The 27,447-nt window shown below is 39.3% G+C and overlaps 1 protein-coding gene across 4 annotated transcripts in view; it reads right to left on the bottom strand.

Annotated features, from left to right (window-relative positions):
* DCLK1 (doublecortin like kinase 1) overlaps positions 1 to 27,447 on the bottom strand; it is a 256,342-nt gene that overhangs the window by 28,263 nt on the left and 200,632 nt on the right. For all 4 annotated transcript variants that reach the window (XM_064441011.1, XM_064441012.1, XM_009511334.2 and 1 more), the window contains 8 exons: positions 21,300 to 21,384; positions 19,828 to 19,936; positions 14,878 to 14,935; positions 13,996 to 14,115; positions 8,016 to 8,162; positions 2,808 to 2,941; positions 2,030 to 2,107; positions 1,287 to 1,383 (listed from right to left, as the gene is read on the bottom strand). In XM_064441011.1, the coding sequence (XP_064297081.1) occupies positions 1,287 to 1,383; positions 2,030 to 2,107; positions 2,808 to 2,941; positions 8,016 to 8,162; positions 13,996 to 14,115; positions 14,878 to 14,935; positions 19,828 to 19,936; positions 21,300 to 21,384 (828 nt within the window). The remainder of the gene's footprint in view (positions 1 to 1,286; positions 1,384 to 2,029; positions 2,108 to 2,807; positions 2,942 to 8,015; positions 8,163 to 13,995; positions 14,116 to 14,877; positions 14,936 to 19,827; positions 19,937 to 21,299; positions 21,385 to 27,447) is intronic.

Genomic DNA, 27,447 nt, shown 5'->3' with positions numbered 1-27,447 from the left:
ATTCTTAGTGACAAGGAAAAGTTAAATGAATAGGCTAATGCTTCAAACCAGAAATTTTAGACTGAACTATTTGGAAGGAGTTTCACAGGAAAACACCATTGGCAGAGGACTTGCAGAGTTCTCATTACTGATGCTACAAAATAAAGTCTGCTACAACACAATGATGTGGTTTAGAGGACTTCTTCCAACTCTATGACTGTATTTCATTTGATATCCTCATCAGTTAACAGGCTAAAACGCTAGTCCTGATCATCCTACGCATATCTGTAAAAGCAGGATGTAGTTTTCTGAAGAATGGAGATTCAGAACATAGAACGCTACTTTCATTACATACATCTACCTCCAAATTTAATATTTTTTTGTGATTAATTAAACTCCATCACACTGAAAGAAATAGGAATACAGTTTTGCTTGTATTTGCCTTTCAGGCTACAGGAATAAAATGGCAGAAATTAAGTGCTTATCTACAGGATGACCGTATGAATAGTTTTATGTGTTCGTATTCTTTTTCTTTTTTTAAACACGTGTATTATTTCTTTTTCTATATATATTTACACACATGACTGCAGTGAATGCCAGATCCCTAGAAAGTCTGCGAGTTAAGCTGTTGCTCCTGCTCACTAATGAGAATTAAAAAACTTGATCTGATCTGCAAGAATAATGAACTCTGTCAGGATCTGTATCTGAAAAGTATTGTATCTGCCTTAGCACACCTCAAGCTCTGCCTCTTGTGTTATGTGCCAAGAGGCTACAGCCCATGAACTGGCGGACAAAAGTCTGTATTTTGTACCACACTGACAACAATAAGGAATCACAGGCAACGAGAGGCCTGGTTCTTTGACAGAAAGAAACAGACATACCATTTAATGGGATTAATAAGGGGAAAACAGCCTCCCTATAATATTATTATATAATATTCAAAGAGTCCAGGTTGGTACCTGGTCCCCATCATAAGTACATATAAAGCACAGTCCCAGGAAGCTTTCAAGCTAAGAAGTGTAGGTCAAGTAAAGTTACTTAAATTTTTTCTTGATCAGTAAGGGTTGCTGGTGTCTCTGTTGTGTGAGACATCGTATAGAGATGGGGTCCATTTCAGAACCACCTGGCATCTAACAGACGAACAGTGATAAAATGACAACACACTCAGTGACCCGGAGGAATTTATAGGTGTAGCAGGAGATGCATGAAACACATCAAATACAGGACTGTGAAAGAACAACATTCTTTAGATCCTGGCACTGGGAATAATATTGGAGGAGAAAGTATCATCAATTACATAACCCTACCTTTGCGGAGTCAGAAATGTTGTCCCAATATGGAGATGGAAAATCCACCTGTCCCATCAAAATCTGATCAAAAAGCACCTCTTGGTCATCTCCACTTCTGTAAAGTAAAAAGCAAACAAAAAGAACAACAAAACCCACAAAAGAAATTATTTCCAGAGCTGGTTTCAACAGGCTTCTTGAAGTTGCTTTTAATTGGCGGTCCCTTAGTATGCTTTTGGAAGCTGTTGATTTCCCCCAAGCATGCAACCATGGGTGTGAATGGCGAGATCATAAAACATAGTGCATTTGGTACATTCTTTCTGAGGTAACCTGCTTCTCTTTAGAATTGTCAACAACTTTTCTATTGCTTTGAGGGGGAGAAAAGATCTGACAAGTCCTTATTAAGTGGCTTACATTTTAATTACCTTTTACTGACCACAAAATATGTTGTATTTGGTCCATGAAAGAAGATGCTTATTTTACTGTGTATTTTAAACATCAGGCAAAGGCACCCAGAACCCCTAATGGAGGCTTTTGTTTTATAATGCTATGAAGTTTAAACTAAAATAAACAAACATGAGACACAGATTTTACAGTAAAATCACAGACATTTATGGGGTTTGTGTAAATTACTACGCAGAGCACGGGAAAAAACAAACTCTAAGAGCAGAGAACTTTTTCCAGTGGGAATCTCTGTGCTTAATGCAAAAGCAGCACAGGGACCAATTCACAGAACAAGGATGATTGAGCAGATCAGTCCATACCCACGGAACGGAGGGAAACCACAGAGCAGGATGTAAGTAATCACACCCGCTGCCCAGATGTCCACCTTCAAGCCATATCTAGAAGTGTGAGAGACATGGTTAGAGACATGCAACTCCTATGAACTACAGTATAAGAACAGAGGAAACATTTTCAGAATTATTAATAATTTCTTATATATTCTCATCTGAACATTCTCAATGTCCTGTCTACCTATTCTAATTCTGCATTCAAATCTTTTTTACATTTACATCTTAAAACCACATCAGATCAGAATGTAGATTGCACAGAATACGTGCTGTAATCTTGAGTTAGTGACGCCTACCAACATGAAGCCTGCAAAGGTGACACAGGCTGCTCAAGCCAGCAGGCATTTACTCTGTGGAACAAACCAGAAAAAGAGGAAAAAGAGGGAAGTGTGTAGTGACAAAACAAAATTAAGTGAATGGCAGTTAGCGGTCTCTGGGAACAGCTTAAGAATTACTTTTATTGTATCTGCAAATGGCTAGTTAGTAACTTGGTGTTAAACTGAGAAGTTAGAAGCCAACAACTGCAGAAGAACCTAATATAACTCTAAAGCTGGCCCTGCTCTGAGCTGATTTAGACAAGGTAGCCGCCAGAGGTCCCTTCCAACTAAATTGTTCTATAAGCCACGAATATGCCTCATACCCAAGCAAAGAGAGCATAAAAATCCTAATTGCAAGAACTTCTATCTGGCATATTGGCAAGAACATGGTCCACTGTGTAGACATCAATGATTCATCACTAGAAGTGATTTACCCAGTTTCAGCGATGATTTCTGGAGCTACATATGTTGGGGTCCCACAAACGGTATATAGAGGTCCATCCACAATTGTTGCTAGGCCAAAGTCTCCCAGCTTCAGGGACTTGCTTCCATCTTGGTGTTCATAAACCTAAATCAGAGGGAATATTCAATGGTTTAGCAGAATACCATAAAGGGAACTATCATCTACTAACTGCCTCAAATGTTCCTTCTGATTTAAAATCTTTTTTCTCCTCCTTACCTAGAACATACTTCTCTGCATACTTTGAAAATTCACAGACAATTTGGGCAACTTCCCTTGAATGCACTCACCATGTTTGGGAAAGACTTACCTCGCTACCTGGCCAACAAAGGACATACTACTTGCTAGAAGGTAAAGCCCAGAAGTAAAGGTCTGACCTTCCAGCAGTGACATTCCTGGGTTAGCTCTCCACCGACAGCCAATCCACAGTGTAGGGTTTTTGAGTTCATTCATTTTACTTGCACAGAGCTTAAAGGATTCCACGGGAATTACAGCTTCTTAGGGAATACAAGAGTAGCTGCACTGACAGCAACAGATTCTCCTCTGTGTATTGAAGTCACAAGATGCAAACTTGGCTGGACTATTTCACTGAGAAACACTGTTCTCTCCTTGGATGACTGTTAAACATCAATCAGTGTCTTAATGGTATGTTACCATCATAATCAGTGAACGTAGGTAGGGCAGTTAATGAGTATACATGAAAATCCTATCTTAAAACATGGTCTTCACAGCAGCAACATGACTTTTCATGGGGTTTTATGGGTGCAAAGGGAGATTAAGATGTAGTCACAAGAAAAAAGCTAGAAACATCAGTTAAAAATACACAATTTTAAAAGCTGGCTCAATGCAAATGAACAACCCCAAAACTGCAAACACTGAAAACATACAAAAAATGCTGAAAATAAAAAGACTAAATGAAACACTACACTGTGAGTCTTTCTTTAATCCAGCTGCTGGTTTGGGTTCTTGCTTTCTATTTTGAAATTGTTTATGACGCAATTCAGTGCTGTTTATCATAACAGCACCTTAAAAATTGTTAACAGTCTACAGCAGGTCTTCTTAAAGTATATATGCATTCCATTATCATTTTGCAACCCAAATAAATCTCCATGCAGCCTGCCTCACCAACAGTGATATCCTGACAACAATTAGCAGTAAGACTGCACAAAAATAAAAGATATCATACCTCACAAAACCAAAAGCATCCTCAATACCCACCTTGACCAGCTACTGCTACATCACAAATTACATTTATCTACAACTGTTTGCGGAGGAAAATCCTAGGGTTTTTTCTTAAAAAAAAAATAAAAGGCAATAACTTCTACAATGGACCCTTGAACAGTTTCCTTGGTGCAAAAATGAAATCTCTGTCTCTCACTCATAATAATTAGTTATATTATACAGCTCCACCCCGCCCAAGTTTCTCCTTCGTTAATATTATTAATGTCTAGAGAGAGAATCCTGAATCCCTGCTACCAGATGATAGAGCCACAAGCAGACATTCAGAATACACAAAATTCTTCTCCTTTCCATGTGTTGTTCTTAATAATACAACTGGATCTTTAAGAGGACCAGCAATTTGACATGGATTCACATTTCTCTGCTACTAAGCCATAAAAAAAAAGATAGGCTTATAGAAATGCACTGGAAAAAAAGCAGTTATGGTTTTATTAAAAACACAGATTGTTAAATACATCTGGTTCCTGAAACTAAAGAAAGTGCTCTCTGAAATGGCAGTAATAAATCTAATTTCAACAACAGTTTTAATTAAAGGCTAGAGACTAGAGTTTTAAATATTAACTTGCTGAAAAATGTAAAGTGTGCACTTAGACATCGAGAGCTGAATCCAGTCTAATTAGCATCTCATATTCTATTTCATGCAGTTATCTTTTACAAAGCCCTCTCTGAGCTGTGTTAACCTAGTGAACATTCATAAATTCCCTCCTTCAAAAGACCACACCTTGTATGACTCATATATCCTGGAAATTAATTATGGAAAAGGCTTGTTTGGCAATATTTACCAATGGAGAAGGTTTGGCACTGTGCATTTTCTAGTATTTTGCCCCATCTGTTTCCAGGAATTACTCTCCTTGGAAAACTACTTCAGTTCACTTGTAAAACTGAAGAAAGTAACTTTTCCCCACCCTGTTATAACTCCATATAAAAAGGAGCCCAATGTGAAGCTGTGGTATGCTACTTGCCAGTCAAGGAATGTGAAAGATAATTTAATGCTCATGTTATTCAGAACAAACACTATATATGTTCCACTGCATTTAAATACTGAAGGGCAATTAAAGAAATGGGGATTAGTGCAAATTACCTACTATGTAGTGCTTTCACTGTTTTAACTAAGCAATAAAACTGTGTAATTGTACAACACTAATTGAATGCAGCCACACGTAATTGTGTGCCACCATATGTATCCTATTACTATAAAGACTGTCAGTATTTTCTAAGCTGCTCTTGTGATCAGTGCAGATGGCAACAGTCAGAGAAGTTGTTCTCTAGGGTTTATTATATCGCTATAAAGACATCCCATGACTTGACAAAATAAACGTGCTTAATAGCAGCAATTATGAAAAATGTTCCAATTAAAACATGGAAGACACTCTCTAGAGAACAACAAAAAAAAAAAGCTAAAAAATCACAGGTATTCAGCATACCATAAACTCTTGGACAGTTGACTGTTAGATGGGCTTTGCGTGCCTTGAGGATAATAAGGAATCTAACAGTCTAACACTTATAGAAATAACTGGTGTTGGACACAGAATGTTGAGACAGGTTCACACATGAAAAGATTTATCAGCAGGGTCTATAGCTGATGCCACACATCAGCTCTAAGCATGATAGTTAGTTCTGGGGAAAAGGAAAAACCAAAGGAGATAAAGAGGGAGGTGAGAAGGAAAGCTCTCCCAGGAGCTGGGAAGAGATGCAATAAGGAGACTGCAGATGAGCATCCTCCTCTGGGTGCCCTCTCCAGAGTAGCATGTTCCCCTTCACCTCCCATATTTTTCTTGTAGTAACTCTATAGCTTTTGTCAGGCCTTGCTTATCCTCCCTGTTGTTTTTTTCCTGCTAATGGGGCTGTTAGCACTGGGGCATGTATTGATCAGGGCAGATGCTGCCCCCTCAGTTAGTTGCTCTGGTTTGGGCGGGCCTGGTATAGGCTCCCCTAAATCTAAAGCAACAACCCACGGATAGGAAAAGGTGGTGGGGGAAGGGCTGATTCTCCCACCAGTGGCCAGGAGAACCTCCTGTAACAACAGTACCAGGGTTTGCCAGTACAAGACTGTGACAGTAATGGCATGAAAGCAACTGCACAAGAACAAGTCAAAAATACTGCTGTGACTGTTTTGGTGAAGGGTTACAGAGCCACAGGCAAAAGGCAGGCTACAGAAGGCAAGTAGGAGGTCTTTAGCAACAGAAAGGCTAAGGCCCATATGGCATTTGCAAGTGTTTTATAAATGCCAGGAAAATAACCCTAATTGCAATCCTGTGATACAAGGAACTACCCATCTCATTTAACAGATAAGAAGATAAATGTAGAAATGTCAGGTTCATGGCCACAGACAGCCAATGTCAGAGGCAGGGTCAGAACTCAGGTAACGCTGGCTCAAAAGCACTTTTCTAAACCAGCATTCGGTTCTTTCAAGGACCTGATAAACATTTGAGAATTAATACAATTTGTGAATCAAATGCTAGCTTTTGAGAGTTAGGGTGCTTCAAGAGGTTAAGTGCTGCATCCTCACCGCTCAGTATGAATATCATCTTAGGACCTTTACATATGTACGACACTGGAAAAATCACTTAGAAACATTTCAGTTACAATGCAATCAATGTGGTCACACCTGGTAGGGGATAATTACCAGAGAGGGCTGGGCAGGCAAATTTAATCCTTCCCCTGTTGCCCCCACTTCCTGCCTACCTTTCTCTCTTCCTCCAAAAGCTTTACTCTACTGTTGTCAGACCCAGGCATTTAGAGACATGCCAAAACGACAGAAGGACAAGCCTTTCCCAGATGAAGACCCTCCTGCCCACTCCAAGTCACAGCATTAATGAACCCTGGCATGTGATTTCTATAACTTCTGTGTGCAGTCACCTATGAACAGCAGCACAAGGGCAGCAAAAGAAGTATCAAATCATTAGTGTCTAGTGAAACTTCCACCCAACATATTTTACCAGTTTCTGGAAAACAAGGGCAGGCTACTTCCTCACCCAGAACTCCAAAGGCACCTGCCACTAGAGGAACCTCAACTGTAAAAATCCCACTCCCTGGAAGTTTAGTAAGACCTACTTGAGTCAACTTTCCCATAAAACCTCTTCAGTGTCAGGCAGGACTAAATGCACTAAGTCATGGCAGACAGTATACAGCTGACAGAACTGATATTCTAGGTATCTTAAACTGTTCCGTGGTTGCAGAATACATGGAGAATTGGGACATCTTGATAGTGGAACACGTCAGCAAATTCAGGAAAACTCAGAGAACAGTGAAATAATTAGGAGAAATTAATTTCTCAAAAGAAATAAAACTAAGTTGGAGAACACAATTGCTGCATTCAAGAGTGCAAAATCCTCAGAAGGATTAATTGTCAGGGTGTGTTTTTCATTGTCTTCAGTGGGTAGGGCTTATATAGATTCAGTCAGGAAAAGGAAGATTCAGGCTATTTAGTAAAGTTTATTAATAAAAAGTGCTATAGGATTATTTGGGAGATGCAGCAGGGAAAGGAAGGACACTGAAGTCTCTCCCTGGTTCTGCCTTGACATACTACATGATTAGGGCACAACATTTATACCCATTATGTTTGTAAAACTGAACTCCTGCTAATTACTGAGGCAGCTGCAGAAGCACAGAATGCTCTATTGACGACAGAAAAACCTCTGTATTTATGAGAAGGTTTAAATTATACTGCAGCTCACTGAAAGGTCACTTCTAGTGATCACTGGAACAACTCTGTTGCTGTGTCCTGGGGAACAGTCTAGACATACCAGATGATGTTACTGTACTTTTTGTGATAGCTGTTATTCTTAGGAAAGCTTTACAAATGCCAAGGTTAAAATTAAAGACCAATGACTTAAAAGACTGAAATAAACCTGGGGTGTGTGTGGAGGGAGGGAGGGAGAAGTGCAAACCTCTCACACACTCATGAGTTATCAAAAATATTGAAAGCTGCATTTTCACTCACCAGTAGATTCTCCGGCTTGATATCCCTGTGGACGATGTTCAGGCTGTGAAGATATTTGATGGCACTGGCCAGATTGTAAAGCATCCCACTGGCATCCCGCTCTGTGTATTTGTTGGTGGAAGTAATAGCATCAAAAAGATCTCCTCCCTGGAGCAAAATGACCACGGCATATGAACCACACTGCTTGTGAAATGACTGAAAAATTTAGGGAAGGTCAAGGAGCATCATTCATAGAGGATGAAGATGGAGGACCAGTACAGTTTCCTTGCAGCTATAAACTTTGGGTACTATGATGACATCCCCCATAATGGCAGCTGAACATATCAGTAATTCAGAACCATTTGTCATGGTCTGTTGGTCAGCCAAGAGGCTGGAGTCTGCACTGCAAACTGTCCCCACCTGCTGCTGCTTTCGTAACATGTCCAGCACTCGCCAACCTGTGTGTTCAGAGCCCCTGTTGCAAATTTCTGGTATGCCTACATACTTGCCTGTCACGATGCCATGTACCAACCCTTGCCACTCTATTATAATCAGCAGCAGGCTGCCATCAAATTTTTGCCCAAAGTCTGACTGAATTCCAGAAAAACAAAGAAATTGGGAGTAAAACTCAAACTGGCTACCTGTCATTGCTGCTAGCATATTTTAAAAGACTCATAAAACTTTGAAAACATGGATTTTAGAAAACACTTTCTCTACACCAGATGTGAAGTCTTTGGTAGTGTGATGCTCTTCTTGCAGCTAATACAGAAGCACTTCCCAGCATCTATGTCAGACAATCATGCTGGAAGACACTTAAGAATTAACATTAGTATTTCACCACAGCTACAAACACAGATGGCAGCTTGTCCTATTTCCAGTTTGTCATGCTGTCTAATTCAGCTAAAAGCTACTGCCAGTGACAGAAAAACAAGAAAGAAGAGAGAAAGAAAGAAAAGGAAAATTAAGTGGAAGTCCTCGAAGCCGCAATGATCTTCACCAGGATCTGAGGCAGCTATGACATTTGGGCTGAGTTTCCAGAGTTGAGCTGGCAAGTGGGAAGAAGAACATGTAAGTGCTTGGAGAAAGACCAGAAAATAAGTTTAAAGAAGAGATTAAGGAAGAAGCTTGACAAAGTGGAGATAAAAACAAACATCTTTTGAGAGATACTACTCAGAGGTATTGGGTCTTCAGCCAAAATCAAAGAAGCACCACAAAAGAAACACAGAGCAACAGGGTAAAAAAAAAAAAAAAAGAGGAGAGAAATGATAATTCTGCAGAAACAATGCAAAATATCCCTGCTGCAGTCAAAACGTAAAGGAAATGAATATATCACAGGAACCTGTATTTTAAAGAAAAAGTAGGTATTTTCTGAAGGCAACAGAGGAGTCCCAGCTTTGCCAAATCATGATTTTATCAGCAGCTTCAAGTTATTCGGTGGACTTTTTAAAGGCTCAGCTCCAGAATAAAAACTGTTTTCACTAAGAGAAAGGAAGAGGGGGAAGAGTCAAAAAAAGGATTTTCCAGGTATCATGGCTACAGGGAAAGAGGTAGGAAAAGACAACCACCAAAGACTCAAGCCTGAGAAAATAGACATTATTTGTTAAAAAAAACCAAAACAAATTATTAAAAATTTTGCATTGTTGAGGTGCAGCTGAAGTTTGCCAGGGCAGGTTTATTCCCACTGTAGATGCAAAACCCCAGCTTTGGAAACTGCTTGCAGCCAACCATTGTCAAATCTGGACCACATCAAAACTTCTTGCTCTGGATGACGACTGATCAAGATACATCAAGATACACAGCGTCAAGGAAAAGGAGGAAAAAAAGGCCAACCTAAACCAGATACAGGATTAGAGAGAAAGGCCAAATATTTGGCAAAAGTACAATACCGTGTACTTCATGGCATTAACTGATCCCTACGTATTAGATATCAGTATGTGGCAAAATATGTGGGGTAAATAATCTATCTTCCCTAAGCGCCTTCCTGTGAAGCCCCTGTACCAGCAGCTTTTTAACATGAGGTAGTGGATTAGACAGATCTGTGGTCTTATCTAATAAATTCCAGATGCTCAGGAGAAGTGTCAATAACACCAGCAAAGGATCTGCCTCCAAACAAAGAAAACAGCCCAAGCTCAGATGTGAGGGGCGAGAAGGAAAGAAGCTGAACCTTAAAAAGAGAAGGGAAAATTTCAGCCCAAAGTCAGAAGAAAAAGAGCAAATGTTAACGCGCAAGGCAAGCTTAAACTCAGAAAAATATAGATGCTGCAGAGCTCATTAACAGACGGTCAAGCCAATCTGAAGCAGAATCCTTTTCTCCAGTTCAGCAGCCTACTTGGTAAAGTTTCTTACCAGGTAGCCTGGTAAGAAAAGAGAGCATATATTTAGCCTGTGGGATTCTCTGCAGTTAAGAAAGAGGTGATATCCTGCAAAGAGTTAACAAAGCTGACAGCTATATCAGGCAGAATTGTTTTCAGACTTCCCTTTCCCTGAAGAGCACTTTAACCTGCAAGGTTCTGCTTAGCCGATTCACACAGCAGGTCACTATCATTTATTCAGGCACAAGGGGTGAGTTCAGGATGACATTTCAGTCTTAAATCCCCTGTTCTGGAGTGAAATGGGACCAGTAACATCTGAATGCAGTTTTTATCATCTGTGCACATGAGGAAGTGTACTTGGAAGTACAGTAACCAATTATTTATTTATTACCTTGTTATGTAAATGATATAATCTCTCTTTTCTTCTGCAAAAGTGAAATCATATCCTGGAGCAGTAAAGGAAACTCTGCAATAAATCTTGCTTGTTAAATTGGCCAAACCCCTGTTAGGTTTGAATAACAATTTTGTTTCGCTGTGTTAAAAGGCAACGTGCCAGAAACCAGGTCCTTGCTTCCTTTTACAAGCACCACTTGCAATGTGTTTATATTTGTATTTATGAAGTGCTTTTTCTTACACTTTACAAAGCAATGAATGGCCTATCTGCCATGAGGTGAGGGCAGTATTTGCAGCAGCCACTTATGTCAAACATGTTACTGCCAATTAATGCAGGGTGGTATTAACTGAAACCGTGCTCTGCAGTATCAAGCCTTTTCTCCTTGAATTTCTTTCCTGTCTGTGAGTTTGATTTAAAGTCAGGTCTTCAAAAGTCAGTCAATAACAGATGGTTAATCAATTCTAACAGTGCATGCTATGAAACGGTAACAGTCAGCAATTGGTGAATTAACAATTAATGTCTTTCCAGAAATACCTTCCCTGGTGCCCATAGAGTATAACAAGGCTTTTTTTTTTTTTTTTTTTTGCTAGCAATTAAATATTACAGAATAGATTTTTTTTTCAAAGAAGAAAAGTTAACTTCCCAGGAACAGGCTATTTCTTCAAAATTTCTTCCATTATTCCACATAAAAGTAAAGCACATTAAAACAGTGCTCCCTAGGATATCTGAACTACAGAGATGCCTGTAAAGCCCTTCTATAGCATAACTAAAAGCATAAATATCTCAGTATGTGCAACAACCCTGAAGTGTAAAGAAAAAAGAGTGCAATAAAACAGATTTTCCAGAAAGTGAATATAATGGATGGTTTCCTTTATATACATCTTTTATGCTAGTTGTTTTGTAAGAGTTGTCGGTTCCCTCCTCTCTTATTTAGCTGAGTAGGACTTTGATTAAAAATCCACCAGAGACTACAGTTTGAACATTTTTCAAGCGTGAATAGCACAACAGGTTGCACCCATAAAACCAGCTATGTGCTTACATCTTGGCATGTTAGACAAGGCACAGCTTTTACTTCTTAGCACACCTCATGGGGCCAAGATGAAGGATTTGTCAATGCAGGCTGAAGCTGTGGCTACATTAGATTACAACGCTGTGCAAGGGTATTGAGGTACCTTTGAACAAGCTCTCATGGACACTGTGAAAAACCTACAGTAGTATGGATCTCAGAGTGAGCTCACTTATCATAGAAAAGAGCAGCAATTATGATTAAAATAGTGTTAGATGGCTAATGGCGTGTGATCTGAAGCTGTGCTACTTCACATTGCACTCCCAAGTGCAAAAGATGGCTGTGACTATGAAGAAGGTGGGGAAATTCTTCTGGGACTGGTTACACAATGGGATTTGTGGCATGGAAGAGTGCCAGTGCTTTGCTTTTTTCTTATGATTTAATCTCTCCATCAGAGACAAAATGGGGATGCTGGGTACACCGTCATCTCCTTGCCACCAGCATGTCCCAGTGTGCTTCCACAGAGCTTGGAGGTGGTGGACAACAGGGTTAGCGGGACCATAACCTCCATAGCACCACTCAAGCCAAGTACGGCACCTGGCAGGCTCAAACCTAAGAGGACAATATTGCCGTCTCCTGAGATGTGGGGCATGGCCTGAGCTTCTCATGCATAACAAGGCTGTCCCAGACTGCCACAAGGACAGGGAAAATCTGTGGCCATTCACCCATGGGCCACACTTGACAGCCTCCCAGCTCTGCACTGGGAACATGGTTTGTGTCGCCGCTGCTGCCACGGAGCGTGGGCGATAATGGAACAAAACAAAAAACTTTTAATTCTCCCGGCTCTTGTATTCCAGCCCAGAGATTGAGTTCTTTAAGAAACACTTGGGCCTGGGATCATCCTAACTAACAACTCAACGAGGTGCCCGCATTAAGAGCATCCCCCAATTTCTGCCTATAACCAGAGCAAAGCAGATAACAAACCTGCTTGCCAAAATTGCTTTCTCTCACGACCTCTGGTGGTGCTTGTTTCTAACCACAGATACAGAGGATGTCTATTGAAGGTGACCACACTTTTAATTTAAGTGGAAGTGATCTGGCTGCCACGGTTCAGACTGCCTGATTTGCTCACAAGTGTTGAGTGTGCACATACAACAGGCCTGCACACAAATGCTGCTGCTGCTGCACAGCTTTATGGTAACCTTTGTCCTTAAACAATAAAAACTGTGGGTTTCCCAGGTGTAGGCATTGTAGGCTGCCCCAGGAGAACATGCTGATCAAGGTACAGACATGGAGGTGGCTGCTGGAAAGATCTTCTTCCCACAGAATACTTGAGGAAGGAAGGAGAATTGCTAATCCTGTTAGTGACTATGAAAAACAAGTGTATTTGCTTAAAGTAAGTATGGAGGACAAGATGTCCTCAGTGGTTCTCTGTCCTAGTTTGTACAATTTACTCAAATATATTTTCACCACCTGTTATGCGCAGTGAAATACTTGTGTATTAGTACCAGAACCAAGAGCTAAATTCATATTTCTTGCACTGCATTGTTGACAGTCTGGGGACAAGGGATGACCTGGTCCGAGTTTCATAATCCAGTTTGAATACGTAATTCCACCAGCGAGTGCAATAAATGCATGAGACCTGGAAGTTAGTATGAAGAAATAGATAGGTTCCAAAAAATAAGATACTGCATTCGCAAACTTACTTTTCAGAATAGAAAGATACTTTCAATAGCAGGTTTCTCTCTTTCACTTCCCCCCTCCTCCAACTTAAATTTAGATTATTATCAAGGAGGCAAGCCTGACAATTTGTTAATATAAATCAGCAGATTAAAAAGACAGGTAATATTGTTTAAATTTAACATAAATTAATAAAATGTAATTAAACTATATCATAGAATTTTGAAGGCTGGTATTTACAGCTATTTGGACTGGGTGTATTTTCAGTTCACCTCAGGGCAGGTGCATTTCTTTAAGATAAAACTTTTTAAAGAGACTTCTTTTGGGAGAGCAAATAAAACTGGTGATCTCCAAAGTACTGTCCACAGAGCACTTCTGAGTGTGGCTTACAGAAAGTTAGACAAATATTTGAAATATTGGAAAGCTATAAAAAAAAATCTGACAGTGGGTTACACATCTTTCAGTGGGGTGCTGGACAAGACTACCTTCAGAGACCCCTTCCATTCTAAATTATTCTGTCATTCCACAATTTTTAGTAAGCTTTAGTACCAATGAAATTTCCCAGTATGGTTGAAACAATTCTTAATAAGCAGTCTCCAAAATACTCACCTTTACAAGTTCCATGACAAGGTACAACTCAGTGGGCATGTCCATCTCCTCAATCAGAAGTACAATATTGGGATGCTTGACTCGTCTTAAAATAGATACCTCATTCTGGATCATGTGTTCCTGCCACACAAAAGAAATCTTTAATGACTATGGGTTGGTGGGAAAAACTTTTACCTCCATTGTACAGTGGAAAATGCAAAGGGAATTGGGACCTGCATGGATTCTTCAGGGTTTTTTAAAAGGTAACAGACGCTGCCTCCAGAAATATGGAAGGAACACATCCAGAAACAACATCAGTGTGACGACTGAAAGAACCGAGAGAGTATAACACAAAAAGAAATGGAGGAAAAGATATGTTTCTGATGCAGAGACAGGTTAAATGTAGAAGCTTCTACATTTTTTTCTCCAGTGCAGAATCCTTCCGTTTAAAAACATGATAGCATCTTCTCCGAGAACTTTTTTCTTACAGATTTCAAAAGCTAACAGAAATTCACTTACTATAAAACTGACATCAGTTTGATTAATTTACATACTGTTTAGACATAGTGACTGGTGTTGTTATAATTAGCAGTAGTATTTTTCTGTTTTCTATAACATCTGGGATTATGAAAGCTGGAGAACATAATTACAGGGGTAAAAAGCAAGGGGAGTGAGTGTAACCACCCACAGCCAACCAACTGGAGAATGAACACGTGCATCTAGAAGGCACATTGCAGCCTTTTATACTGATACTCCAAGGGTGTCCAGAGGGCAGGCAAAGACTTCAACCAAAAAGATTCAAACACTTGCCAGGAAGAAGACAAATACCAACAGCACCAAAGTGATCTTTCACAAAACGCTTCTTGAAAAAAAAAATTTTGTCTTGATTTTTTTTGTACTTACTTTTCCTCTACATTTACTTTTTTTGATTATTTTCAGAGCATATTCTCTACCAGTTGATCTGAGGAAAGAGAAAAGAAAAAGTTGAATGTTCAATCGCATTGAATATTTTTCTCAGTCAAGTTTAAATTTGTCATTTGAGCACGGTAGATCTGGGCAAGAATTCTATTCAAGTATTTGTTTTCTCAAGAAATGAAGCTTGGATCTGTCTGGTATTGTGAACTTGAGCCAAATTTATTGAATATGTGTGCCTGAGAAAAAAGCATTGAGCATTTTTTTATTTTAAATGAAGACATTTCAGTGTTTTTGAAACGAAATAACTTGATTTTTTTTTTTTTTCATTTTGTAGTGGTACTTGTTATATCTTCTGCAGTTTTCTATAAAAATATTATATAGTATTTACAGATCCAAATCTTCTCAAAACCAAAAAGGTTTGTTTCCTATTAAACAAAAGAATACAAGCCACGGAAAATACATTTAATTTTTTACTTAAAATGAAGAGTCATTTGTTTTATCTTAGCACTCACAACTGCTAAGACAAAAATGTCAGTCCTTGTAATAATCTTCTATATATTCAGTAAGTATGCAATACTACCTAGCAGAGTTAGATATGATATTTATGGGACAGAATATGATATCTCTGGAGACGGTAAGAAATTATAAAGAATTAGTTCAGGATGAGAACACATTTCCTTTTTGGTGGTGGTTTTTTTTTTTTAAACCATGTAATATTTATCACTACCATATACATAGATATTATATAGAATGCTAAGATAGAAAACTAAGCTTGTAGACAAGTTGACTATTTCTTAACCAAGTTACAAAACAAAAAGATGACTGTAAGGACGATACCAAGAAGCTCTGTTCACAAGCTCTAGTTTCACTATAAGGTTAAATGAAGAATGGATAATATAAGAGAAAGCTCTTACTGAAATGCTTTCTTTTTGTAATAAAAATCTAAAGAGTTTAAAAAAGTCTAATACATTACCCTTAGGCATATGCTTTGTTAAAAAATGAAGAAAAAAATAACTTCTCAAGAATTTGGGGTGATTTTTTTCGTTCTTCATTTAGAAAAACATAGTCAAATTGATACATTAAATTGGTATATAATAAGTTAAATAGAGAAATAAACATGCCTAAAAGTGGGCACAGTCTGTCAAGTAGGAACATGCAAAGTGAGTCATAAACTGAAAACACTGCATTAGGAAAATGACTGGGCATTTTCATTGCCATATTTAAGCATTCAGACCTCCTCTGGCAATGATGTACCACTAGGTATTAATTCAAGGGAAAATGGGGACTTCAGTAAAAAGAAAAAAGAACCCAAAATATTAATTCTGTTCCCAGGTCAGCAGGGATCAAAGACAGTCTGTATTAAGACGTCAATTAAAAGACTGTTCAAAGAAATCACACTGGATGATGACGTTTATGACTTGGGGAAAAAAGTACAGCATGGCTGTTCAAGACTTAAGCAAAGAAAATTTAAAAACTTCTCATATCTGTACTCCCCCCCAAAAGGGGATCAATGCTACACCCCCAGAAATGGGCCACACTCCACATGGGATGCCCCTTCCCGGTGCTGCCGATTGGTGGCCACAGTCCCAGCTCAGTGAGGGGACAAACAGAGACACAAACACTATTTTTTGGAAATGGAAGGAGGCAGGAGAAGGAATATTAGAAATTAAGATATCTGGAGTTCAAACTCAGACCAAATATGCCCTCTTTCAATAGGAGTCTCTTTCAAGCTGCTTGGTTGCCCTAGGAACGCTTCCTTTCTGTCATGAGAAAGGAAATTGATGGGTTTTGTTGGCCATGGGAGACTCCATGCACTCCAAAACACTGGGAAATCTGAGCTAGTGAGGAAATGTCAGAATTTGGAAGTATCTGAAAGTTAAAAATGAACACATATAAAAACACCACAGGACAAATTGCACATATGATGGAGCAGATATGTAACGAGCAGATGACAACTCTGACTGCTCTTTGTTTTGGTAAAAAGCAAATTAAAGCTAAGATAATGCAAATCCTTTCCCCTGAAAAGCTGCAGAACCGCAGGCTGTCAGCAGCGTTGCAGCTTACATACCCACCAAAAAATATGCAGAGCCATGCCAGAAACTCACAGTGAAACGGGTGTATCACCTCTCACTTATCACTCAACCCAAACAATAAAAAGGTGCCACACAAAGTAGGAAACACGTTATGGCTGGATGAAGGTCTGGACCCACAGCGCTAATGCAGGGCACGAAGTTAGACCTCTACTTCATAACAGGGCTCCGTGCCATGCTCCCTGGCTGTTTTAACTTTTTGCAAAGTTTACGGAGATTTCCATTGCACTGGAGACAAAAATCTATCTTCATTATTTGTGTGCGCATGAAATGTATTTGTGTGTGTGTGCGTGCCTGTGCATTCACAGATGCACAGAATAGGATTTAGAAGTCCCCATGTGAAAATTTTGAAGATGGTTTTTGGTTTCTATTTGGACTGTTTGTTGTCAGAGGAAAATGCCTGTGAATGCATTTGAAGCGTCAGAGTGGCTAACCAGTGCACACGGACTGGTCTCCACAGTTACGGAGAAGTATCTATGTGATCAGTGAAGATGTGTAACAAGACCCATTCCTACTTGCTTAACACCTCATGATGCGATTTCTTTGAAGTCTAATGCACAGAGGAATTGTACGTCAGAAGAAAGTGGAAAAGTCCTCTGTCCCAAGTATCACCCCATCAATTCTGGCTCTACAAATGATGGACATATTAGACTTTGAAGTGAGGTGTTTTCTGCTTAGAAAGACTGTGAAGAATGTTTTTGAAGGGCTTTTATATGTCCTGGCTTTAATTTACCCTCTGAGCCTTTAATTTCTTCTTCCACACTTGCGATGGCAAGGGTATACTGCTTTAGAAGTGCAAACTAACAGAAATAATTCTACTTTAATTCTCAAGCTCTCTCAAAGTAGTAACTCTCTGGTATAAAGGGGGTCTGTGGAATAGTATGTCTCAGAGACCATAAGAGTATGTATCTTGGAATATCTGAGTAATCATTCTATACACTACATACCTCATGTTACCGGATACTTCTGGGACCAGGTGGATAGGCAAGAGGACAGGAAACAGTTTTCAGTTAAGCTCTCGAAGATAATGTAATCAGTATTATTTTTAGGTGTGGTGGGACCTATATTTAATTTTGTTTATGTCTTTTCTCTCAGCTTGAGAGAGAGTTGTAAAATGCACACTAGCACATTTGAACTGTCTCTCAGCACAACTGGCATGTTCAGCTGAACGACAGTGTATCAAAATCTCAACCTTTTTTTTTATTTTGCCTTGTAATGTTTCTCTCAGTCACTACTTGCTTTACTTTTAGCTTGTCTTTTTCTCAGTTATGTGTTTTCACCCATGTTTTTCATCAGTCATACTCCCTCCATAGGGTTTTACAGTGCTTTCTTGTTTTCATATTATTTTGCTTTGCTCCCTTTAGGTTTCCATATTCCCCAGTTTAGTGTTGAGACCCTGGGGTTTGATCTGAACAGCTATCGCCCTCCGGATGACCACCTCCACCATGAACTCACCCTGACAAAGCTCTAAAGGCCTCACAAGAGCTTTGGCCAAGTCCCGCAAGCACACTGTCAGCTGATACAAAATCCACTCTTCCCCCTTTCCCCAGCAGCTGTCTTCATGGTCCTAGACTTGCCAGACTCTTTCAGATGCAAAGTGGGACCTGTCTTTTTTTCCAAAGAGACTCTAGTTTAAAACCAGCCAAACTAATTTATCATCATCTGCCATGAGATCTAATCTTGACTTACTCTCTAGGGTTAACATCACATTCTTACAGGCTAAAGAGCAAAAGTTCTTTCTCTGAGCCCAAGGGTGAGGTTAGTGTCTTCTGTAAGAGTCCCCTCTCTAAGATATGGTAATAGGAGATATAAAACTTCACTCATGGAATTTCGTTATCAGACCTTGACATCTCTATTGTTCTTTCTTTTGGACATCTCTAGCTCTGGCAAGTTTTTGCCTTCTCTGCACTGCTACTATCTAACATAAGCAGCCTTACAATCATTTAACGCACAGTACCTTCTGTCTTTTTTACCCTATATTCTCCTATTTTTAACAATACCACCAAAAGGCACCTGCAGTTCTGCTCAGAGCATTTCTGTCTTTGTTCCCTATTTTTTACACTCTTAACATTGGGCAGAGTCAGTTCAAACCTGGTTCATGATCTGCCTGACCAGATTTAGAAACTGACACCTGAGCCACACAACCTGGACACTTTCAGCAACACTGACATTTGAGGTGACTTGTGACTTCTCTAACCTGGTGTGGATGTCTAATACCAGTCTTTACGGGTGACTGTTCTCACCTCTTAACAGTAAAGGGCACAGCAGAAGTTAGATTTTGATGTCTGCAGTACAGGCTCCTAAAGTTGGATGGAGCTCATACAATGGCATAAAGCAGGCAAGCAGGAGATAGATGCCCGTTTAATTAAAGATAGAGATGGAAGAGGTTACTCCTCAGTATCATATGGCAGAGTAGATGGATCCAAAGTCAGCTCCTTGTGATGACCACCACCACTACGCTGCACACACAAAACCTCCTGGCATCTTTACAGAATGCTCCTACATGTGAAACGTTTCGGCAGTCTAATGTAAAGGGAGAGTTGCAAGAATATACTGCAAGAAAATATGTTATTTCAGAGCAACAAGAAAGATTTACCAAAAAGAACTGGTAAAATCATGCAGAGTGCAGCAGGAAAAAAAACATAAAACCCACAAAGAATTAAATTCATAGATCGTCCCTTGGACTCACTACTTTTTTAATATGAGAGGGCATTAGGCTAGTTTTTCCATCTGGCATTGAGACATTACCTTATTACGTGTCCGATAGTCTACAAATAAAGATACAATCTAGAAAAAAGCATGACATTAATGATTATTTTTACAGTAATAAGCATATTATCCTCCTCACCTTTCTATACACTCCTTCACAATAGCAAAATTTCCATCTCCTATAGTCCTTCCAACTTTATATCGCTCTGCTATCGATGCTGGAACCTGGAAACCTTCCTCCAACACTTCTGAAAGAATCATTAGTACATTTTTATTGTTAGTGAAGGAAACACAGATGTTGCACATAATGCGCATTTTAAGTCTACGGTTTAGGAGCCTGGAAACCATTCAGAGTCAGTATCTCACTTACTGTACAGTGAAACCATGCTGCTGACATTGTATATACTCAACAGGTTTCACACAGATACAATAATGAAAAATAAGACTTCTGGGGTTCAAACATACCACCATTCGAGTGTTACATAGTTTACCATTCCCATTGCAATATGCCCCCAGGACAAAACCAAAATTGTATTTTTTTAATTATGAAAAGGCCTCTGTGATCTGCACAAGCACAGACCAGCCTCCAAAAAGGGTTGGATCTCCTTGACACAGCATGATTAAATATATGTACCAAAGAAGTCCAACACTCAAGCACTTATTTTATTACATCCTGTAAACTGAGACATCCATAAAACTCCTCATGTGCTAAGTGCTAGTTCTCCCCCTCCCCCAATATTAAATATTTAGTTTTTAAACAAATGTTCTCAATAATACTACCTCGCATGCAACCTGGGCACCAGATGTTTAGGTAAAATTGCATTACACACTGTCTAAGCATAAGAAAAGTTTGTAGTTTCATGTGTTTTAGTGCTCATTCATGTACCATTATTTTTAAATATATTTGAAATAGCGTGTTACAAATACCTAACATGCCTCTAAAAGCTGACTGTAAACTGCAGCTGATACAAACTGCTATATAAGTATCATAATGTAAATTAAAAAAGCCTCTCAAAAATGTGAATTGAATTTACACTCCCTAAGACAGTGCTTTTAACTGTATCTTCAGCTCTCCTTTGTTCCAGTTTAGTATTAAAAGTGAATGGTACGATACAAGGGGGCTGGGGCTTGCCCAAACTCACAGGCAGCATGAAGAGTTACTGTCAGACGTGACCATACACACAGCCTTACGTATATGTGCGTGTGAACTGGCAGTATTGGAGCAGACACTATCCCTTAGCCAACATGCTCAAAGCCTTGGTATGGGGCGAGACCAATAATTTCTGAGTAAAGACCCAGGACTGCAGCATAGTCTTTAGTACCATGCCAGACAAGACAAAAAATTAGTGAAATAATCCAGTCAGCACTGCATCACCTGCAGAACTAATATCTAGAGTATCCTGAAAAAAACCCCACCTCTGAATAAGGATGTCCAGAACAAATCTGATCCAGGGGGAACCTAACTGGTTTGGTAAGACTGACAAGCCTCCTCACAGAGTCATCCAGCCCGCATCGCTCCCACCTTCTCCGGCAGGAAGAATGACTCATTTCCTACACAGCTGCTGTTATCACTACATTGACTGCTTTGAAATGTCAGCCTTCAAATGTTACCTTCTGCAGGTCCATCATTTTCATCCATAGAGCTGCAAACTTTGGTGGATGCTAATGAGGTAGAGGAGCCACTGTGTTGGGAGCTCTGGAAATGGAGAGACACAAATGAAAACAGATGATTTTTAAGGAGCACCAGTACCTGCAGCACGTTCCTGCTGGCCACACGTCTGGGACAGGCTTCAGGGTTCCCTACGTATAGTATCAAATTGCTTTGGTGGAGGGATATGTGGATGCTTGGGAAGAGTCCAGTTTTTCCACTGAAATTACACTTTTGGTATCCCTGCATACATGGAGCTATCCCTGATCCATCATGTGCAGCAATGTGCAGCAACGCCTTTATGTATGGTCCATTAGTTTCTCCCTGTTCCCTGCACATTTTGGCAGGGAAAACTGAGGAGCTGTATGCCCTCTGCAGGCAGGAGACCGTTTTCTCAGTGACACTGTTAATGTAGGAGGCACTAGAAGCACGAGTGTCTGTTTTCACTGAAGCTGGCTTTGTTATGGGCAGAATTCCTCACTTTTGCAAACCTCCCTCTGGTGAAATCCTCCCCAGTTGTGTTCTAGAAGGCAGAAATCATTATGGTAACGTATGAAGAAAATAAAATGTCAGGGTGAGTAACATTTGCTTTTTTGGCAAAGCATTTGATTGGGTATAGCTCACTTGAGGCATGAGTCTGTATCTCGGTTTTTAAGTACTTGTACAGCAAATGTTTACATTTGCCTATACAGTTAATGGGGGGAGTACGCTATCTCTGTAGCCTCTAGAAGGAGGCTCGTAGCCACCCAGCTTGGATGCCAAAAGTATAGCAGACAGGATCTCACTAGGGAAGCCTTCCAAAGCACTTATCAATGTCTATCAGTTACGTATGGACTCTAGGCATGTATTATAGGAAGACTGCTTCATCACGTATCTAGATGGATGAAATTACACAGACAGATGAGATGGACTGGATTTCACCCAAAACTTTTATCCTGTGCTGCGTAATGATTATACAAACATATCTCCAGGATTATCCCATCTTCAAAGGAAACCAGAAGGAGCTACAAATGTAACAGCATCCCTTTAAATTTACAGCAAAATGGAGCATTTCCTCAGGTCCTCGTGTTGCAACACAAGTGAGAAATATTCAGAGGATTTCCAAATTCAAAAATTTCTTGCGTTCACCTGGTTCACGTGCTGAAAGGTTACAAAGTGCTGCAGTGTTTAATTACCTCCTTCAACCTATATATTACATAAATTGCAGGCTGTACTGCATCTAATACTATCAGTTCTTTATCTCTGTTTGCAAGGTATCTAGATGCCCACAATCCACTTTACAAATTTAGTACAGCTTCTTCAGAATGATCTCTTTCCTCTGTCACTGCAGAGCACAGCTGACGACTGGAGCAAGAATAACTAATGATGCAGCAGCTGGGATTTTTTGCAGAGCACAGAGGCAGGGAGAAGGCAGTCAGCAGAGTTAAAAGCTGGCCAGTATGCTGAGTTCATTTGATCAGACCTTTAATTTCTCTCACAATAGATTAAGGTCAGGTGATTTAGACAAAGGCTGAACTTGGCCTATTTTTCACTAAATAATCCCGAGAGCTTGAGTATCTTGTCTACCGAGAGATTCTTTGCCCCCTTTTTTTTTCTTTTAATCAACCTCAGCTCATTCTTTTCATCCAACCAAGCATTTCTTCTGAGCTTTGACCAGAATTAAAAATTGTATTAATCAGTTCTTGGACTGCTTTTGCTGCCTCTTGACAACAGAAGTGAGCACTGACTGATTTTATGCAGTTCGCTTAGATATTGCTGCCCTTGTTTCATGATTAGGACGTGTTTATGTATGTGCTATTCCTGTGCTAAACTCTGCGGGATGTCTCAGTAAAAACTTACCTCTGGTTCATTTTTGAACAAATGAGCAGATGAGGATCAAGGTAACAGGAAAATGTTAGGAGTTCTCATGCCTGGAGAAGTCACTCTCAAAGCCTATTTTTACACACATGTAATGAGAGAATTGTTTCCTTTACACTCCTGCTTGTAAAATAAGCAGAAAAACATGTTTTCTCTACTCATTCTGCTGTGTCTGTTTGTTTTCCTAGACCAGGCATCCAATTTCTTACTTCTTTTCCCACTCCACAGTATTTTCTTAAAGGAATTACAATTTAAATGTTTACTATTTGTTACACATACAATCAGGAATGAATTTTTTATTTAAGGGATATAACACAAAAAGGTTAGTACTAGATTTTCAATAGATTATCAAACAACTACTTTACTCAGTTTTTTGCATTTTAAACAGTGAGATTACACTTTCCAGCAGATGTAAGGTCAAGACTGACGACTGCACGCAGTGTGCGTTTCTTTAGCAGTCTGACGGTCTCCTTACGGAGTCTCACACTCATTGCTCTCATTTGCGAGAACGGGAGATGTGAAAATCGAGACCTAACTCGGTGGCCACATCTTCTCAGAATGAGTGCCTAGAAGGACTCAAATTTCTTTTTGGGAACCTAATTTCTCAAGGCCCCTCAAGGTGAGGTTTAGCTGAGAACAGTGACTGCTCAGGCCTTCCAAAATTAGAATCCTTCGAGGGCCTATTTCAGGAAAGCACTTCAGGAAGCGCTTCACTTTAAATACGAATTATCTTAATGGCCTACACATAACCGAAATTAAATTCACTCCAAAACATCTGTCTTAGCTATAGCTCTCTAAATATGTATTTAGCCTAGGTTTAGTTAAACAAACTGAAAAATAAGTGGCCCATAGAAAATTTAATGGAAATAAAACATCAATATGAGATTGATTTTTTTAAAGTGTCCCTATTTCTTTTCTTATTGATGCTACATAAGGATGGGAAGATTAAGATGATATTCATAACTGAAGAAGAACTAAAGTGATGCATTAATAGCATATACTGTACCATCGGTCTGCAAACAAAACATACAGCCCCTTCAGTGAGATCTGCGTGTGAAGCATCAGCGTGTGAACAGCAGCAGAGCTTGCCAGTGACAAGGAAGCAGTAGCTAAGAAGACATTTGCTAAAAATACATACTGAGATTTTTAAAACTTTAAAATTTTTAAACAGATTGAAAAATACGAAGAAAACGCACACTTTTAATTACCTTTGTGAACCCCTCCTATTTAAAACAACAGATTAAAAAGAAATCAGGAACCGAACATTTGCATATATTCACCAGGTCTGCTGATGGACTCCCTTTCGCAATCAAAGAGACGTTACTAGGTAAACACGACACAAATATTTTCATCTTTATTCAGTCCTCTGGAACAACACGCAGGCATTTATTTATTTATCTTTACTTCAGCTAGAAGGACATTCCGTTTATTCAGACTTTAATTAGCTCGTTGTTCTCACAAGCTGAAAGCCCTCCGGGTCCGGCAATCCTTGTGGGTCTCGGTGTTCCTTCCAGTTGGCTTGCCAATCGTGAGGCAGTCTGTCGTGCACGCTGTTGCTCTCACAGCTGTGGACCCCATCAGGGATATTGCAGATGGGAAGGGGGGAAAACAAACTCTAAGCAAGAGTATAATCTCTTCAACACACAGACCTTAATGCAATTAGCTGTTTTAATTTTAAGAGATGCTGAGGTGCTTGAAATGTCATCACTTTTACACAGATTCAAAGGGGTCCAGTTGCACAGGTTGCCAGCACATGGCCATTTTTATGGCACACCTCCATAAAAGCGATGGCATAAAAAAATCAGGTCTTTGGTGTAAGGATTTCAGATCCTATTCAGGTTTATATAACAGATGGCCAGCACACCACACATCTCATTGATGTGAATGGAAACATTAGTGCTATAGAGTTTCATCCATGTCTCACTGGGAGATTTATTTAGCAACTGTTTTGTAAATAGTTTGTATCTCAGTGGAAATTGCGCTAAATCCATGAAAAAAAGGCAGTAAAGTAAATATTACTGTAATTTCTCTCTCCCCATACTCACCTTTGTCCTAAATTAATCTTAAAATCCCACTCCAACTAAACAGCAGGAATTATTCTTGTGGACTACCAGTATCAGCAGTTAAGAAAAGAAACTTAAACAAGTATGACTAGGAAGTTTGTTAATGCAATTCAGACTCCTGAATCTTAAACCCCAAACACTGCATTATATTTTCCAAACCTCTCAAAACCTTTATTAGCGCATATGGAGTCTACAAAGTCTCTCAACAATAGATTCCTTTGTATTTTCCTAGCATGAAGGAAGCATCTGGATGAAATGTGAGTAACAGAAATGCACGCAGGTGTAACGCTAAGTTTCGACCTCATGCAGAGTTCTGCTCTTTTAGAAATGGGCTTAATAAAGCAAAGATTAAAATTAGTAAACAAAGTGTAAATTCAGGAAGGAGGCTCAGGATAAGGGAATTATGAATGTCTTTAAATTATGCCTCCCAAGATTTTCCCTATTCCGAAGAATTCTACAGAATTTAAAAAACATACATAAGCCTATGTGCGGCAGTAATATGAGTAAGATGAAGTTCAACTCAGCAAGGACAAGTAGCACTAAAACCAAAACTAAACAGTTAAGCAACCACGCTCACCTCTTTTGGAGCCCATACTAGTGTTCAGTCTGGTTATAAATAACCTTTGCATGGTAGCCATCATGAGTTCCTGACATAGCCAATTCCTTAGCTTAAAGATCATCACACTTAGTGGTGAAATAAAGACAACAGTCCAGTGCAGGTATTAGCTTTGAAGGACTTTGAAGGGCTCAAAAAATTCCTGTAATATGTAATAGCGTTAAGCGAGAAATAAGTGAGTCAATACAACAAAATAGTACATCTCCAGAGAACAAAAGGTAAAGCAGAGGACAGCTGGTTTAAAACAGTAAAATAATATATTTTGATGCAACTTTTAAGAAGAGAAACTCATTTTTTTATTATTCAATTTAGAGAGAAGCAAAGGGTTACACTGAAACTCCCTCTCCCAACTCCATCCAGCAAAAAATGTTTTTGATTTTCTTTTGTTTAATTGCTTACATTTTTTTGGCTCAGCCAGCTGAGGAGGGGAAAAAAGTTTTCATGTAAACAGTACAGAACTGGCAAAAAATTACTTCATGGAGAAACATCAAATCCACAATCTTCATGCCGAAAGAATGGAAGCCAATGGAAATCAAAGTATAGAAAGAGACACTGCACTAAACTGACACATAAGATCCAAATTTATTTATAAACTGCTTCATCTGGAAAGGAACAATAAAAAATGTATGCAAACCTGCTACTTATCCACAGTTCTACATCCTGCCCTGTCTTGTTAGACACTTAAGAGAGGCCCTACATAGGGAAACGATTTTTTGTTGTTCATTTATGCAGTTCAGGATTTAGACAGCTTGGAGAAGAGATAAGTTCAAATGATACAAGTAATAGTCTCGCGTGTGTCATTCAGGAACTTGTGTTGGTTTTCTTCTTTGAGTGATAAAGGGACAAATGGAAGAGATTGCAAGGAAGTGGAGCTGACAAACTGAAGTTAAATTTTCAAGCTGAAGCATTTTATTAGGAACCTCTTATGAAGCTGCAGCATCGACTGCTTTTACATGCATTTGATTTTTGTAACAAGGCAATTCTTAAAGACCAGCATAGTTTCCTATATGGCATTTCACATTAAGCTTAAATCTAACCTCCACTAGCTCCTAACAGCTGCTTCCAGAGCTGAGCCATAATTCAGACTGTAGGCTCACTCAGCCTTTGGCATCCTCCAGAAAAGATTGAGGATGTAAAAAAAAAAAGTATCAGATTCATGGTACTGGAAGCTGACCCGTCATTACTGTATCCATGCTGCAGTTAACATAAAAAGTTGCATGCGCAGTGATGCAATGTGAAGGCTTCCTTTTTCCTTTTCTAAAGTTATACGCAGGTAAAATTTTTCACTCGATTTTGTTTCTACTCTTCCTCATTTCTATAGTACTGTTTCATTTCTATGTCTGTACACCTTTTATAGGCAGACCTATTTACTAGCAACCAAGAGGGTTTCAAAACTAGAACTTTTATCAGGTCCACAGATCCCTCTAGGAGAGTGTCTGAATATCAGCTGAAGCATCAGACTGGCAGATGACATATCAGAAATTGTAACGTCTCTCTTCACCCGCCTAACAAGTGGAAAGATATATCAAGAAATCAAGGTACTTATTTTAAAATACCGTGGGTATGTTTCAGTAC

This window comes from Phalacrocorax carbo, chromosome 1, assembly GCF_963921805.1.
Source record: "Phalacrocorax carbo chromosome 1, bPhaCar2.1, whole genome shotgun sequence".
Classification (NCBI taxonomy): Eukaryota; Metazoa; Chordata; class Aves; order Suliformes; family Phalacrocoracidae; genus Phalacrocorax; species Phalacrocorax carbo.
This window is presented reverse-complemented; position numbering and strand designations above follow the sequence as displayed.